Source organism: Pan troglodytes, chromosome 21 (genome assembly GCF_028858775.2).
Source record: "Pan troglodytes isolate AG18354 chromosome 21, NHGRI_mPanTro3-v2.0_pri, whole genome shotgun sequence".
In the NCBI taxonomy this organism is placed as follows: Eukaryota; Metazoa; Chordata; class Mammalia; order Primates; family Hominidae; genus Pan; species Pan troglodytes.
Genome location: NC_072419.2, coordinates 70266045 through 70281947, shown reverse-complemented (window position 1 = coordinate 70281947; position 15903 = coordinate 70266045). Strand labels below are relative to the sequence as shown.

The 15903-nt window shown below is 54.0% G+C and overlaps 1 protein-coding gene across 5 annotated transcripts in view; it reads right to left on the bottom strand.

The window, feature by feature from the left end:
- Positions 1-2651: 2651 nt before the first annotated feature.
- DNAJC5 (DnaJ heat shock protein family (Hsp40) member C5) overlaps positions 2652-15903 on the bottom strand; it is a 41425-nt gene continuing 28173 nt past the window's right edge. For 2 of the 5 annotated variants that reach the window (XM_054674564.2, XM_063802766.1), the window contains exons 2-5: positions 11159-11276; positions 10086-10299; positions 7604-7775; positions 2652-7159 (exon numbers count right to left, since the gene is read on the bottom strand). In XM_054674564.2, the coding sequence (XP_054530539.1) occupies positions 7056-7159; positions 7604-7775; positions 10086-10299; positions 11159-11265 (597 nt within the window). In that variant the 5' untranslated portion in view covers positions 11266-11276 and the 3' untranslated portion in view covers positions 2652-7055. Of the gene's footprint in view, positions 7160-7441; positions 7516-7603; positions 7776-10085; positions 10300-11158; positions 11277-12808; positions 13033-15903 lie in introns of those variants that run through there. The other 3 variants (XR_010154175.1, XR_010154174.1, XM_016938384.4) reach the window with 3 other exon arrangements.

Sequence of the window (15903 nt, the reverse complement as noted above, 5' to 3'; positions counted from 1 at the left end):
CCTGAGCCGGCCACGCCCCCACGCTGGCCCCGCCCCCCACCCGACCCTGAGCCGCCGGGCTGGCGCTAGGAAGTGGTCCCTTCCTGGCGTTCCTCGGTCACAGGGAGCGGGGCGCAAGGAAGGCATAGCCGGGGGGAGCGGGGAGGGTGGTCCGACCCCGTCTTGGAGACGGAGGAGATTCCTGGGGCGCTGGGCGGACGGAGAGTTTTGCCGCAGCGCCTGTTAACCCCGGTCCCCTGGACCAGGAGAAACGGCCGACAACCCTCACTGGCAAGGGTCTCGCTGCCCGCCACCCAGTGTCCAGTGCTCGGCTTGCTGTTAACATTTCTCTGTAAGAATCCCATATATAAAATACTTAACATAGGCCGGGCGCGCTGCCTCACACCTGTAATCCCAGCACTTTGGGAGGCCTACGCAGGTTCGAGACCAGCCTGGCCAACATGGTGAAACCCCCGTCTCTACTAAAAATACAAAAAATTAGCTGGGCGTGGTGGCGCGCCTTTAGTCCCAGCTACTCGGGAGGCTGAGGTACAAGAATCGCTTGAACGCAGGAGGCGGAAGCTGCAGTGAACCGAGATCGCGCCATTGCACCCCAGCCTGGATGACAGAGCAAGACTCTGTCTCAAAGGAAAAAGAAAAAAAAAAAAAAAAACTGAACTTAATAAACGTGGATTCTACTTAATTAAGAAAATTCAAAGACCAAGCCAGAAAAAAACGTCTGACAACGCTAAGGCTAGAAGGGGCAGCGAGAAGATGGGGAGCCTCTTTGCAGGGCAGTGTGGGGCCACCAGTCAAGGGAAGGCTTCCAGATCCCGCTCCCAGCGATCCCACCCGAGACAACTCAGCAGCGACATTCAGGCAGCTTTGTTTCCACAGTGAGAAACTAAAAACCTGTGGTCAGTTTGCCCAGGACCGACTGTGATTAATTCGTGACTGTTCTGTACAGAAGCTAAAATGAACCAGACCTAATATAACCACATGACTTGATTTCTTAACTACTACTGTATCAAATGAAAAACTTAGGCCTGGTGCAGTGGCTCACGCCTGTAATCCCAGCACCCTGGGAGGCCGAGGCGGGCGGATTACCTGAGGTCCGGAGTTCAAGATCAGGCTGGCCAACATGGTGAAACCCCGTCTACTAAATACAAAAAGTTAGCCAGGTGTGGTGGCACATGCCTGTAATCCCAGCTACTCAGGAGGCTGAGGCACAAGAATCACTTCAACCCAGGAGATGAAGGTTGTAGTGAGCCAAGATTGTGCTACTGCACTCCAGCCTGGGCCACAAAGACTCCGTCTCAAAAACAAAAACAGGCCGGGCGAGGTGGCTCACGCCTGTAATCCCAGCACTTTGGGAGGCCGAGGTGGGCAGATCACAAGGTCAGGAGATCCGAGACCATCCTGGCTAACACGGTGAAACCCCATCTCCACTAAAAATACAAAAAATTAGCCGGGCATGGTGGCAAGTGCCTGTAGTCCCAGCTACTCGGGAGGGTGAGGCATGCGTTTTCCTAAATGGCGTGAACCCAGGAGGCGGAGGTTGCAGTGAGCCAAGATCGCGCCACTGCACTCCAGCCTGGGTGACAGAGCGAGACCCCATCTCAAAAAAAAAAAAAAACTCATAAGGCAGGTGGTGTACTCAGTACTATGGTGTAGTACAATTTATGTAAAAAGGTATAAACCAATAGTACGTTTTATTGGAACTGACAGTGGTAGACAGAGTTTAAAGCTATGGAAGCAGAGGATGGAAATGGGGAGAGACGCAAAACGGTCCTGGATGCTGCCATTTTTTTAAAATGGAAAATCTGACTCAAATTTTTTTTTTTTTTTTTTTTTTTTGAGACAGAGTCTCGCTCTCCCACCCAGGCTGGAGAGCAGTGGCACGATCTCGGCGCGCTGCGACCTCCACCTCCCGGGTTCTAGCGATTCTCCTGCCTAAGCCTCTTGAGTAGCTGGGACTACAGGCACGCACCACCACGCTCAGCTAATTTTTTTTGTATTTTCAGTAAAGACGGGGTTTCACCATGTTGGCCAGGATGGTCTCGGATCTCCTGACCTCATGATCCACCCACCTCGGCCTCCCAAAGTGCTGGGGATTACAAGCGTGAGCCACCATGCCCGGCCCTTCCTTCGTTTTTCTTAAGTCAGAATAGAGGATTTCAAGATGTTTGTTACGTTATTCTGAGTTTTTGTTAGTTTGTTGACAGGGTCTCCCTCTGTCACCCAGGCTGGAGTTTGGTGGTGTGACCACAGCTCACTGCAGCGTGGACTTCCCATGCTCAAGTGATCTCCCTCCTGACGAGGTGGGACCTCAGGCACGGCTACACCCAGATAATTTTAAACTCTTTTTTGTAGAGACACGATCTCACTGTTGCCCAGGTTGGTCTTGAACTCCTGGGCTCAAAGCAATCCTCCCACACTGGCCTCCCAAAGTGCTGGGATTATAGGCATGAGCCACCACGCTTGGCCTCTTTGCTCCAGTCTTGGTATTTAGAAAATGGAGGTGAAAACACAATCAAGAGGAGGGGGCATTTATCCACATTTGGACCAGGCAGGAGGGAAGCAAGGTTCCAGCCACAAGGGGTGTGGGGGGCTAAGATCAGCTGCTGCTCTCCAAAACCAGGGATCTGCGGGACCAGTGAATAAGACATACGTGGGGTCTGCAGTGAAAACATTTATTTTACAACAGTAATCTTTATTTTAGGTCAACATTCAGACATAAAAGACGGAGATCACCATGCGGAACCAGCCTGGCCCTTAGATGTGTGTGCTCGAGCCAGGATCAGCCGGAGTCTGACAGCGCCTGCACCCCAACACGGTCGGATTCCAGGACGCCAGTGACAAAACCAGTGCATGGACAAGCAGCTTCCATGCGTGTGCATTTGATTTTTAAAAACAATACACATTTCAGTGTTAACTTCCCCCCTCACCTGGCTTGAAACATTTTCCCCATTTTCCAGGGAAACAAACTCTACCAAAAGGTGCCGCCTGCAGGACCCCGGGCCCAGCCCCTTCTGGAGGTGGTGCTGTGTGGACTCCTCTGGGGCGGACCCGGGGCCAGCACAGGGCCCCTTCCCAGGCCGCCCTTCAGATGCAGCTTTGCCACTGACCGTATCTGCTGCTCAGAAAATCAGCTTTCATGTTTCAAGGCAGGGAAGGGCTTCCAGTCCCCTCCTCGATTTCACACCGGGACACACACCTGGGTCAGGTGAGCATGACACACAGCCCCCAGGATGGGCACCCCACCCTGCAGAGCAGAGGCCAATGCCGGTGGGGGCCGTGGCAGTGCCCTGGGCACACACCCTCTGCACACAGTGGGCTCAGCGCTTCCTTCTGTGCACCTGCCGGGAAAGCCTCCTGCAGGTCCCTGCCCGACTCCCAAGAAACCAGAGGCCATTTCAGAGCCACCTTTAATTGTACTTGTCACTTCACCAGGGGACAGCAGCATGAATGACACTCCTGCTGCGTGATATATACATATACACATATGTACACACATGGACACACCACAGCCCACACTCACAGCATGTGACGACGCAAACTGTTGCTGGTAAGGACAGTAAAAATGTAGCTTTTGCCAATTCCACAGGAGAATGATTTACAACCAAAATAACAGACACAGGCCAGTCCTGCGCCACAGGGGTTCACAGCTCTGAATACTGGGAAAGGGTGAGATCAGTCATTTCGTGTCCCCTCACGAGATGTCCCCACAGTAGGATGCACTGAGTCAGAGCTAAGGGAGGGTGGACAAGCACTGAACTCTGCCCGCAGCACCCGCACCCTCCAGTGGCAGCCTGCATGCTGGTGCCCTTCCTTGCAGCACAAGCCTCGCCCGGAACAGAACGCCTGAGAGCAGCCTCGACGGCGTGAGGCTCCAGGGCCTCTTCTGGACGGCAGCAGCCGACGTGAAGACGAAGCTTTTCCTGCTGGGCACGTGTGCATGCCAGTTCCTTTTTCTAGTAGGTCCCCACTGGGTGCTGGCTGCACTAACAACATAGAGAACTAGGAAAGTTCACAAACACTGAGCAGTAATATCTAAAGCAGTTTTAAAATAAAGCCAAAAGGAAGACAAAAAAATCCCACGTCACTGAGTGGAGACAAATCTATACAGCAGCAGCTGCCGTGAAAGGGCCCGCGGGGCCGCTCCTACGCCTCCTGCAGGTCGGAAGCAGTCAGTGCTGCCCGGACCCCCTCGTGAACCGGACGGGCCTCAAAGCACGACCCCAGAGGGCCCCTGGCAGCCCCCAGCAGCGGCGTCCAAAGGGACATTCTGTGCCCATGGCCACACTCGCTCACAGCATTGTCTGCGGCCCAAGAGTGAGGAGTCGGGGTCCCGTCGCTGCCACCAGCAGGCAGGGGTGCTGGGGGCGTCCTGATCTGTTAGCACGTGGACAGGGAGGCGCGGAAGCTGCCCCAGGACTCACCACCTCTTTTAATTATAGGGAAGCAGTCCACTCAAGAAAGAGAGAAATAAAACCCGGGAGGATCTTTTTCCTTAAATTAAGACAAAGCCTTAAAGCCAACAGGGCAGAGCGCTGAAAACGGTTCTGCTTCCAGGTCAGGCAGGGGGAGGAACTCCAGGCCCCGAGTGTCCGGGCTTCCCGGGGGTCGTCTAATCACAATCACCACCGTGAGAATGGCCATAACCACGATTTATTAGGTTTCACAAATTCTGCAGGGGACTGGGTTCCACAAACCTCCAGACCTGCTCCTCTTTCCCACCCTACCCCACCTTCTGCAGGGAGCTGCATGGTTCTACAAAATGGTCCAGTGGACTCTGTAACTGAAAAGCCACCTGGCAAGGGGCCCACTCTGATGGATACCGAAGGGCCTTGGAGTGTTCTAGCCACAGAGCTGTGTGCAGGCCCAACAGAGGGTCTGGTGGGGCTGAGCTAGGGCCCCCGATGGGCAGCTTTCTACCTTAGGTCCAAGCTTAGAACCTGGCTCTTGGCCAGTCTGCGGAAAAATAACTCACGTCCTAAGCTACGTCTACAAAAATTGCAAAGGCTGAGTACAGCCAGCATCTCAGGCTGAACTTGCTGCTGCACGGAGCGGCACGGAGGCACCCCACTGTCTCCCCACCTCACGTTTCAGGATGGGCCAAACAACGAATTTCTTATTCTTTCAGGAGAGGTCTGATTTTGATAAATTACTTCTAATTTAATATCACAGTGCATATCTCTCCTCTTGTCAAAGGTCTTCGTGATCATTTTAGTGAGAAGAAACAAAGAAAAGTGGGACAAACAAAGCTGCCCAGGACCTGGTGCTGGCAGCCGGCTCATGGTCCACATGCGGATCTGCAGTAGGGGTCAGTGGGGGGCCCTCAACCAGCACCCTGTTCCTAAGCACGTCCAGATGTGTCCTCATATCCATGTCCCTTTTGGCAGCTTCCTGGTCAACCTGAACCTACCCTTCTGCACAGCCTCGGGTGGCTGCTGAGGGCAGTGAGTGAGCTGGGGCCACGGGTCAGCAGGCAGGCAGGGAAAGGGGCTTCAGGAGGCTCATCTGGTTGGTCCGAGCCAGAGCCATCACACACAGCCTCCTCCTCAGCTTTATCTCTACAGGGACCTCTGCAACTCTGCAGCGGCCACCATGGACATTCTGCAGAAACCAGGCCCACTGGAGTCTGCAGCATGGCGCCAAAGGCAGGCCCAGCACATCCCATGAGCCACGGAGTGCGGGCAGCTCTGAGCCCTCAGCCAGCACAGGGACACCAGACCCGTTCCCCCTGCTCCCCTACGCAGGGCGCCACCCACAAGGTCTAGGACACACAAGAGACTGACTTCCCATGGTCCACATGTGGATTCCGTAGTCTGGCTGCTGGCCTCCCAAGGGACCCACAATGGTCCACGTGTGGATTCCGTGGCCTGGCTGCCGGCCTCCCAGGGACCCAACCCTCCTGAGCCAGAGGGTCCCTCTGGTCCAGTCAGTCCTTCCTCCAGGGACCTAACGAATCTGGCTCTGCCTGAATCATTGATGACGGGGCAAAGGCGAGTGGGGCAGATGGGAGCTCTGGCAAACACAGGAGGAGGGGTCGTGGGAGAGCCCCCGTCCCCAGTAGCTGGGTGCTCACACATGCACAATCTACTCTCTGACTGTGGCTCATTGGGCTGGTCCTATCATCTGTGGTTCTAAAGGTCCACACAGGGCTATGGAAAGGACAGGTGGGCTGGAAGGAATGTGGAGAACGACCTCAAGATGGGAGGGGGGAGACTGGCCCCATCAATCCAGCTCAGAGCCCGGGAAAAGTGCAGGAACACAGACAAATAACCCCAACACGGCGAAGGACACACCTCCGAGAACCAGAACGGCAGCGTCCACACGACGAGACGACCAGGCGAGAAACACCGCAGAGGACACGGTGTCAACCTCGGAAGGGGCCTCCTATGCTTTCCACACCAAATTCTCCCACGGGAGAAACCCTGCCACAAGGCCCAGGAAACCACAGACCCCCAAGCCAACCGTGCCCAGCACAGACACCAAGGAATGACAGTGACGCCGGTGACGCCAGGAGGACGCGGCCCCGCCCCTCTTCTGGCAGGTGAGATCAGAGTCCTACTGCAGCCTCAAGGCTGGGAGCACAGAGTGTGGACCAGACCCCGAGGCCAAGACAGTAACACAGCTCTGCCAGGCAGCACCTGCCTCCGGCCCCTCAAGCACAGGTAGGAAAGGGGCAGCCCCCCTTCTCCTCGCCCACCTGACCGGCTGCAGTCACCCCTCACTGGACCAACCTGACCGACAGCCCTGAGGCAGCTCCACCGTGCGGTTCACGCGGTCATGCCGCGGAATGTCCACAACACAGACATGGAACAGAACCCCGTACATGCTATTAAAAAACGAAAAAAAACAGAAGACCGTAGCTACACTGCTTTAAATACTGCATGCTACGCACTTCGTGGGTCAAGGGTCGACGCTGGGTGGGCGTGGAGGCAGGAGGGGCCCCAGCAAGGCCAGGGCAGGCAGGAGGCTGCCTTCCCATCTCTGTGACTACAGTTCATGATTCTAAGGTTGGCGTGGCCAGGCGCCGGCTCCTCCTCTGACCACAGCTCCTCCTGGATTTAGTTGAACCCGTCGGTGTGGTAGCTGGGGTGGGAGTCGGCTGTGAGCTGGGTGGTCTCGGTGGCGGATGCCGGCTGTATGACGATCGGCGTGTCTGTGGCCTCTGAAAAGCAAGCACACAGGGCACTGCACGAGGGCCACAGCCTGGCGCGCGCCCAACGCTGGTCCTGTGGAGCGACTTTCGGGCACCTGGACAAACTCTCCACGGGGAGAGGCTACTCGCTGACCTCCACCCCACACGGCTTTCCTCCATCGCCTTGGGTCACCGCCAGCCCTCGGCCCTCAGCCCCGCCCCAACTGCCTGCCGCCCTGCCCCGCCTCGCAGTCCCTGGGATCTACGGCTACCGCAGGTCACGGCGGGGACAGCTCTATGCGCCTGCTTTACCTCAGGGTCCACGTTCACACCTCAACAGTCCCAGCTGCCACCACAAACACTCGCGGCACAGTGTCAGTGCCCTCCTGTTTGACAAGACAGGTTGACACCATTCAGGGCCCGTTCTGGCTCTGCCCCACACACACACACACGGGCCCTGGGGCGGGCACTCACCCCTCTCGTCAGACTGCAGCTGTGCCTCCAGATCCTCGGGGGACACGTAGAACTCCGTCTCCTCGCCCTCAGGCGCCTTGGGCTTACACTTCCCACAGCAGCAGTTGAAGCAGCAGCACAGACAGCAGCAGCAGTAGCAGCACGTGAGGAGGCCGCAGAAGACAAATAGGGCCTGGGGGGAGAAGAAGGTGGTGTTGCACGGCCTCCGAGGCCCCTGGAGAGGGAGGCGCAGGACTCCCAAATGCCCTCAGCAGAAGGCAGGGGGTGCGTTCCAGGTGGGGATACTGCCTTCCAGACAGGAAGCAGAAGGAAAGAACTGAAGAAGGGAGGAGGAGAGACAGAAAGAAACCCGCGGCTTAAAAGCAGCCTCCAAGACGGGCGCGGTGGCCCATGCCTGTCATCCCAGCACTCCAGGAGGCCGAGGCTGGAGGATCACGAGGTCAGGAGATCGAGACCATCCTGGCTAACACGGTGAAACCCTGTCTCTACTAAAAATACAAAAAATTAGCTGGACGTGGTGGCAGGCACCTGTAGTCCCAGCTACTCAGGAGGCAGAGGCAGGAGAATGGCGTGAACCCGGGAGGTGGAGCTTGCAGTGAGCCAAGATCGTGCCACTGCACTCCAGCCTGGGATACAGAGCGAGACTCCGTCTCAAAAAAAAAAACAAAGCAGCCTCCAGGCTGGGCACGGTGGTTCACGCCTCAACTCCTGCAGCTCTGGAGCTGAAGTGGGAGGATCACTTGAACCCAGGAGTTCAAAGTTAAAGTGAGCCAGGATCTCACCACAGCACTCCAGTCTGGGCAACAGAGCGAGACTCTGTCTAACATTAACTAAATAAAAAGTACTTTATAAGGATTCTAGTGAGGAGGCCGACCAGTCAAAGCCAAATACAGGCTTCTCACAAATGCCACGCAGTGATTCCAACCCTCTGGCCTCATATATGACATTTGGAACAAAACGAGGAAACGAAGAAATGCAGATGTAACGTCGAGGCTTATTTCCTCCTGTCTCAGGAAGGACTGGGAGCCATTTACAGAAGAAACCCTGGCGGCTCCACACGGCTCTTCCCTGGGACAATGTGGACGCTATGGCTTGTTCCAGACAGGATACCAAGCCAGTGACAGAGCTTCGCCCATCACACAGGTGAGGAGAAAGGCTCCATATGCCCAGAAGCCTTTTCTCAGGAGTGTAGAGTTGCTGGCATCAACGCATGGGCTCTGCAATGCTGGGAACCCTGCAGGCATGGAGTGACCCAGGTGCCCACATGGCAGGAGAGACTCGGGTGCCCGCACGGCAGGAGTGACCCGGGTGCCCGCACGGCAGGAATGACCCGGGTGCCCGCATGGCAGGAATGACCCGGGTGCCCGCACGGCAGGAGTGACCCGGGTGCCCGCACGGCAGGAGAGACCCGGGTGCCCGCACGGCAGGAATGACCTGGGTGCCCGCACGGCAGGAGTGACTCGGGTGCCCTCACGGCAGGAGAGACTCGGGTGCCCGCACGGCAGGAGTGACTCGGGTGCCCTCACGGCAGGAGTGACTCGCGTGCCCGCACGGCAGGAGTGACTCGGGTGCCCTCACGGCAGGAGTGACTCGGGTGCCCGCACGGCAGGAGAGACTCGGGTGCCCTCACGGCAGGAGTGACTCGGGTGCCCTCACGGCAGGAGTGACTCGCGTGCCCTCACGGCAGGAGAGACTCGGGTGCCCTCACGGCAGGAGTGACTCGGGTGCCCTCACGGCAGGAGAGACTCGGGTGCCCGCACGGCAGGAGTGACTCGGGTGCCCTCACGGCAGGAGTGACTCGCGTGCCCGCACGGCAGGAGTGACTCGGGTGCCCGCACGGCAGGAGTGACTCGCGTGCCCGCACGGCAGGAGTGACTCGGGTGCCCTCACGGCAGGAGTGACTCGGGTGCCCTCACGGCAGGAGTGACTCGCGTGCCCGCACGGCAGGAGTGACTCGGGTGCCCTCACGGCAGGAGTGACTCGGGTGCCCTCACGGCAGGAGTGACTCGGGTGCCCGCACGGCAGGAGTGACTCGGGTGCCCTCACGGCAGGAGAGACTCGGGTGCCCTCACGGCAGGAGTGACTCGGGTGCCCGCACGGCAGGAGTGACTCGGGTGCCCGCACGGCAGGAGAGACTCGGGTGCCCTCACGGCAGGAGTGACTCGGGTGCCCTCACGGCAGGAGTGACTCGGGTGCCCGCACGGCAGGAGTGACTCGGGTGCCCGCACGGCAGGAGAGACTCGGGTGCCCTCACGGCAGGAGTGACTCGGGTGCCCTCACGGCAGGAGTGACTCGGGTGCCCGCACGGCAGGAGTGACTCGGGTGCCCTCACGGCAGGAGAGACTCGGGTGCCCTCACGGCAGGAGTGACTCGGGTGCCCTCACGGCAGGAGTGACTCGGGTGCCCGCACGGCAGGAGTGACTCGGGTGCCTTCACGGCAGGAGAGACTCGGGTGCCCGCATGGCAGGCAGCTCGCCCTCACCTTGGCCCACCAGCTGGACAGCACGAAGTAGGTGTTCACGTTCTCTTCCCCAAACTGCTCGGCCACGTAGAGACCCAGCGAGCCGTACTTGTCGTAGATGTTCCTTTTTGTGGCGTCCGTGAGGATGGCGTGCGCGTTGTTGATCTCCTTAAACTTGTCCGCGGCCTCCGGGTTGTCGGGGTTCTTGTCGGGGTGATATTTCAAGGCAAGCTTCCTGCAAACCAAAACCATGTCCTGGCTCTACCCTGGACTTTGTTCCACCCGCACCCGCCGCCGCGTCCGTCCCACCCCCACGCACTGCCGGGTGCAGTGGAAGGCAGGTCCACCCAGGCCACCTCACTGTCCGACTCTCCAGGGCTGCAGGGGCCAGGGACAAAAGCAAGCTCCGCGGTTGTTTCAGGTAAACCTCCTCACCCTGACTCAGCCTCAGAGGAGGGAGCCCCAAGGGCTGTGAGTGCCACGGCACATCTAAGTTCAGCGGCACCAAGGCCAGCCCTGGTGTCCCAGCCGCTAACTGCACAAGTGCCAAGTGAACGGTAAGCACGGCGGGGTGTAATGATGGCACTTTAAGAAGTGTTTTATGAACTACACGATGCTAGCACACGAGAGGAGGACTATCTGAATTGTCTGGATTAGTGATGGTGTCTCTTACAGGTTACTCAATGAAACTGTACCCAAGAGTGCAGTTCTTCAAGCTCAATCAGAAGGCCACAACAGAGTGAGGGGTCTCTGTCATCACTGTGCTAAAACAAGGAGACCACAGGACCATGCCAGCGCTCTGCGGCTCCTGTGAGGCCTCGAACAGGTTCAGACCCTGACTCCCTATGGAACTGTGGACAGTGTGTCAGTTTCTACTAAGTGCTACTTTTTGTTGGCAAGAGAACATGAATACAATAACTTTAAGCTATAAGGAGTACATTACACATACAAAGGTGTTACCGAGCTGTGACCAGTTCAACGCCGAGTCGGCCAGGATAAAGTATGTGCAATGGTTCTTGGTAAAATGCAGACTAAACCACACGGGGCATGTGTGTCTTCCTGGGGGGATGTGGGGGCCACACTTGTCCACTTACCGATAGGACTTTTTAATGTCATCTGAGGTTGCGTTCTTGTCCAACCCAAGGACGTGGTACAATGACTCCCCAGAGGTAGACAGTGAGCGCTGTCTCTGGTCTGCCATGTTAGGCTACTCTAGAAGAAAAAATAAAAAGAAAGTATCACAAAGTATAAATGAAAGTACCAAGGGCAGAGCTGATGGACTTTATTCCATAAGACCGTTCAAAGCAAAAGAATCCAACACTGCCTTGTGGAGTTTGCCACGTGCACAGACAGACGCCATGGCATGGAGAAGTGTGAGACGGCAGAATACGGCCACCCCAAGAGATCCTGAAGAACTGCAGCTGTGTACTGTGGGCCGGCACAGGGGCTCACACCTGTAGTCCCAGCATTTTGGGAGGCTGAGGCGGGAGGACCGCTTGAGCCCAGGAGTTTGAGGCTGCAGTGAGCTATGATCACACCACTGCACTGCAGCCCAGGAGACAGAGACCCTGTTCCTTAAAAACAAATATATAAATAAACAAAATAAATAAATTAATTAAAATAAACATGCATATTGTAATCCTTACAGCAACCTCTGAATAAAAAATGCAAAGAGGTATAAGCTAAAAAGTTAAAAGAAAAATGAAAAAGTAACTCAACACAGGAAACAAATAGAACATTAGTTGGAAGATCTAAATCCAAACATATCAACAATTAAATTCAATGTTAGTGGACAAAAAACTCCAATTAAAGTAAGGGACTGACAGAATGGATAAAAATGCAAGACCCAACTTTAATTTTAATACTTTCTCAGAAATCGACAGAACAGACCAAAAATCAGGAAAAACATCGATGTTCTGAACAACACTATCAACCACCATGACCTGATCTTCACAGAACACCCAACATCTAGAGAACACACAGTTTCTTTCTTTTTTTTTGGGGGGGGGGGGGACAGTTTTGCTCTTGTTGCCCAGGCTGGAGTGCAATGGCACGATCTCGGCTCACCACAACCTCCGCCTCCCCGGTTCAAGCAATGCTCCTGCCTCAGCCTCACACAGGAGTAGCTGGGATTACAGGCATGTGCCACCACACCCAGCTAATTTTGGTATTTTTAGTAGAGATGGGGTTTCTCCATGTTGGCCAGGCTGGTCTTGAACTCCCGACCTCAGGTTGAACTCCCGACCTCAGGTGATCCGCCTGCCTCAGCCTCCCACAGTGCTGGGGTTATAGGTGTGAGCCACAGCGCCTGGCAAATACACATTGTTTCTACATTGTTTCTAACTAATCAACCACCATGACGAGACAGTCACAGAACACCCAACAACTAGAGAACACACATTGTTTTTAACTGAATGCTGTATACTAAGACAAGCCACATGTTAGGGCTTCAAACTGGTTTCAATAAACGTAATGGAATGAGGTCACACACAGCACAATCCCTGACTTAGCTACAAACTGGAAACCCAGGAGGAAGATACTCTTGATATTCAACAACACACCTCCAGCTAACATGTAGCTCAAAGAAGAAATCCCAGGGGAACTTAGAAAATGTTTTGAATTGAATAATAAATACAGTGTACGTGACGGTTAATTTCATGTCTCCTTCGCTGCATCGTGGGGCACCCAGATGAAACATGACTTCAGGGTGTGCCTGGGAGGGTGTTTCTGGGTAAGAGCAGCACCTGAGCTGGGGGCTCCATGAAGCCAACTGCGCTGCCCTGTGCAGGTGGGTGTCGTCCCAGTCCACGGGGGTCCCGAATAGAAAGGGGTGGGAGGAGGAGTTGGCCTGGGTTTTCCTTCTCGCCTGCCAGCCTGAGCGGGGCCACGTGTCTCCTCCTGTCCTTGGACTGTATTATCCCACTGCTTTCCTCAATCTTCAGCAAATGGCAGAGCATGAGATTCCGTCTCCATAATGACGTGGGCCAATTCCTCATAACAAATCTCCTTTAGAAAGAGACACAGATAACGGCAACGTTCCTCTGCAGAATGCTGACTAGTACAACACGTTAATCAAGGCCTAAGGCTCCGCCTCAGGAAGCTACAAAGTAACAGGATAAACCCAACATAAATGCAAGCAAGGAAATCATAAGGAACAGAAATCCATGAAAACAAACAGATAACTTCAACAAAGCCAAAAGAGTTGGTTCTTTGAGCAACATGAGGAAAGACATCACTACAGATCCTAGAGGCGTGAAAAGGATAAAATACGAACAACTTCATGCCAAGAAATTAGAAAAATTAGATGAAATGGACAAATATCTTGAAAATTACAATTTACCAAGACTGACATGAAATAGAAAATCTGAATAGGCCTGCATCTGTTAATAAAGTTATATTTGTAATAAAAAATCCCCAGAAGGCCAGGCGCCGCGGCTCACGCCTGTAATCCCAGCACTTTGGGAGGCCAAGGTGGGCAGATCACGAGATCAGGAGATTGAGACCATCCTGGCTAACACAGTGAAACCCCATCTCTAATAAAAATACAAAAAAATTAGCCGGGCGTGGTGGCGGGCACCTGTAGTCCCAGCTACTCGGGAGGCTGAGGCAGGAGAATGACGTTAACCCGGGAGGCGGAGCTTGCAGTGAGCAGAGATCGCACCACTGCACTCCAGCCTGGGCGACAGGGCGAGACTCCATCTCAAAAAAAAAAAAAAAAAAAAAAAAAAAAACCAGATAAAATTCCAGGCCCAGATTTTTTTTTTAACCAAATATTTAGGAAATGACATCAATATGGGGTTTTTTTGAGATAGTCTCGCTTTGTTGCCCAGGCTGGAGTGCGGTGACGCGATCTCGGTGATACTGGCAGGAGGCAGCTGAATGCCAGGCAGATGGGGCGGGTTCCCGGTGAAACCCACCTCCAAGCCAAAGACAGTTTAAAGCCTGACAGCTGAGCTACAAGTTAAATCCTCAGACTAGATGAAGAACTTGCCTTCCTGTTTGCCACACTTTCCTCTGATTGATCCCCATCCTTCACCTATTTTACACATACCTACCCTTTCCTAATTTTTATTTTTGAGGTGGAGTCTCGCTCTGTTTGCCCAGGCTGGAGTGCAGTGGTGTGACCTCAGTTCACTGCAATCTCTGCCTCCCGGGTTCAAGCGATTCTTCTGCTTCAGCCTCCCAAGTCACTGGGACTACAGGCACGCGAACCACGCCCAGGTAATTTTTGTATTTTTAGTAGAGATGGGGTTTCACCACATTGACCAGGATGGTCTTGAACTCCTGACCTTGTGATCCGTCTGCCTCAGCCTCCTAAAGTGCTGGGATTACAGGCGTGAGCCACCGTGCCCGGCCTCTTATAATTGGTTTTCTACACTGTCATGCCCACTTTAACCTTTTCTGCATACTCACAAACCCATCAGCAAGCTCTGCAAGCACTCCGCATCCTGAGTCCATAAAAAGCCCCAGACCCAGCCACACAGGTGGACTTTCCTGCCTTCAGGTAGGGGAACCACCCCTGCATCCCCTGGTCCGCTGAAAGCTGTTTCACTGCTCAATAAAGTTCTTCTCCGCCCTCCTCACCCTTCAATGTCCAGTGTATCCTTATCTTGAGTGCGGTACACGAGCTCGGGAATGGCCGAACACAGTACAAGCTATAACACAGGTGAGTTGGGGCACGCCAGTGTGGCCAAGCAGGGCCCAGGTGGGGCATCACTGGCCAGGGGTCCCCGGCTTGCAAAGTGACCGAGAAGAAAAATCCTAAGTCATCAACTCACTGCAACCTCCGCCTCCCATGCCGCAGGCACGGGACTACAGGCACGCACCACTGCACCCAGCTAATTTTTGTATTTTTAGAGACAGGGTTTTGCTATGTTGTCCAGGCTGGTCACGGACTCCTGGCCTCAGTCGATCCCCCCTTCGGCCTCCCAAAGTGCTGCGATTACAGGCATGAGCCACCGTGCCTGGTTTTTTGTTTTTGCTTTTAAGTTAAATAGGCATGGTGGCTCATGTCTGTGGTCCTAGTGACACAGGAGGTTGAGGTAAGAGGATGGCTGAGCCCAGAAGCTCGAGGCTGCAGTGAGCCGTGATCGTGCCACCACACTGTAGCCTGGGTGACACAGTGAGACCTTGTTTCAAAAAAAGAAAAAGAAATAACAAGACCTATGAAATCTATACGTTGAAAACCACAAATTGCTAAGATACTAAAGATAAGAAAAAGATTCCTCATGTTCACGGATTAGAAGCCTCGATATAAAGAAGTCAGTTCTCCCCAAACTGATCTGTAGACTTGACACAAGCCTAACCCTAATCCGAGAGGATTTTTTTTTGCAGAAACTGATAAACTGATTTTTTTAAATGTATAAGGAAATGTAGCAGACAGATTAGCCACAGCAACATTAATAAAAAGAACAAAAGTTAGAGAATTTACCCTATTGATTTCAAGACATATACTATATATCTACAGTAATCAAGACCATCTGGTACTGAGGAAAAGACACACACACAACAGCAGAATCGAGTTCAGATAGATTCATACTGAAAGGCACAGAAGGGGAGAAAATATTTACATTACGTACGTATAAAAAACAATTCACAAGTGGAATAAAGAACTCTTACACAAGTCAATTACTAAGGCAAAAAACTCCATTTTTAAAAACGGCCAGGTCATTCTGGCTCAAGAGCGCAGAATGACTTGGAGGCAGTGAGAGTGTAGGAAGGGATGGACTTGGCAGATTTTCTTTTCATTCTTACCATTTCAGGATAGAATCCAAAATCACTCAACACATAAAGCTGAGAAAATGTTAACTCATTCTTTCTTTTCCCCGCCTGACTTTAT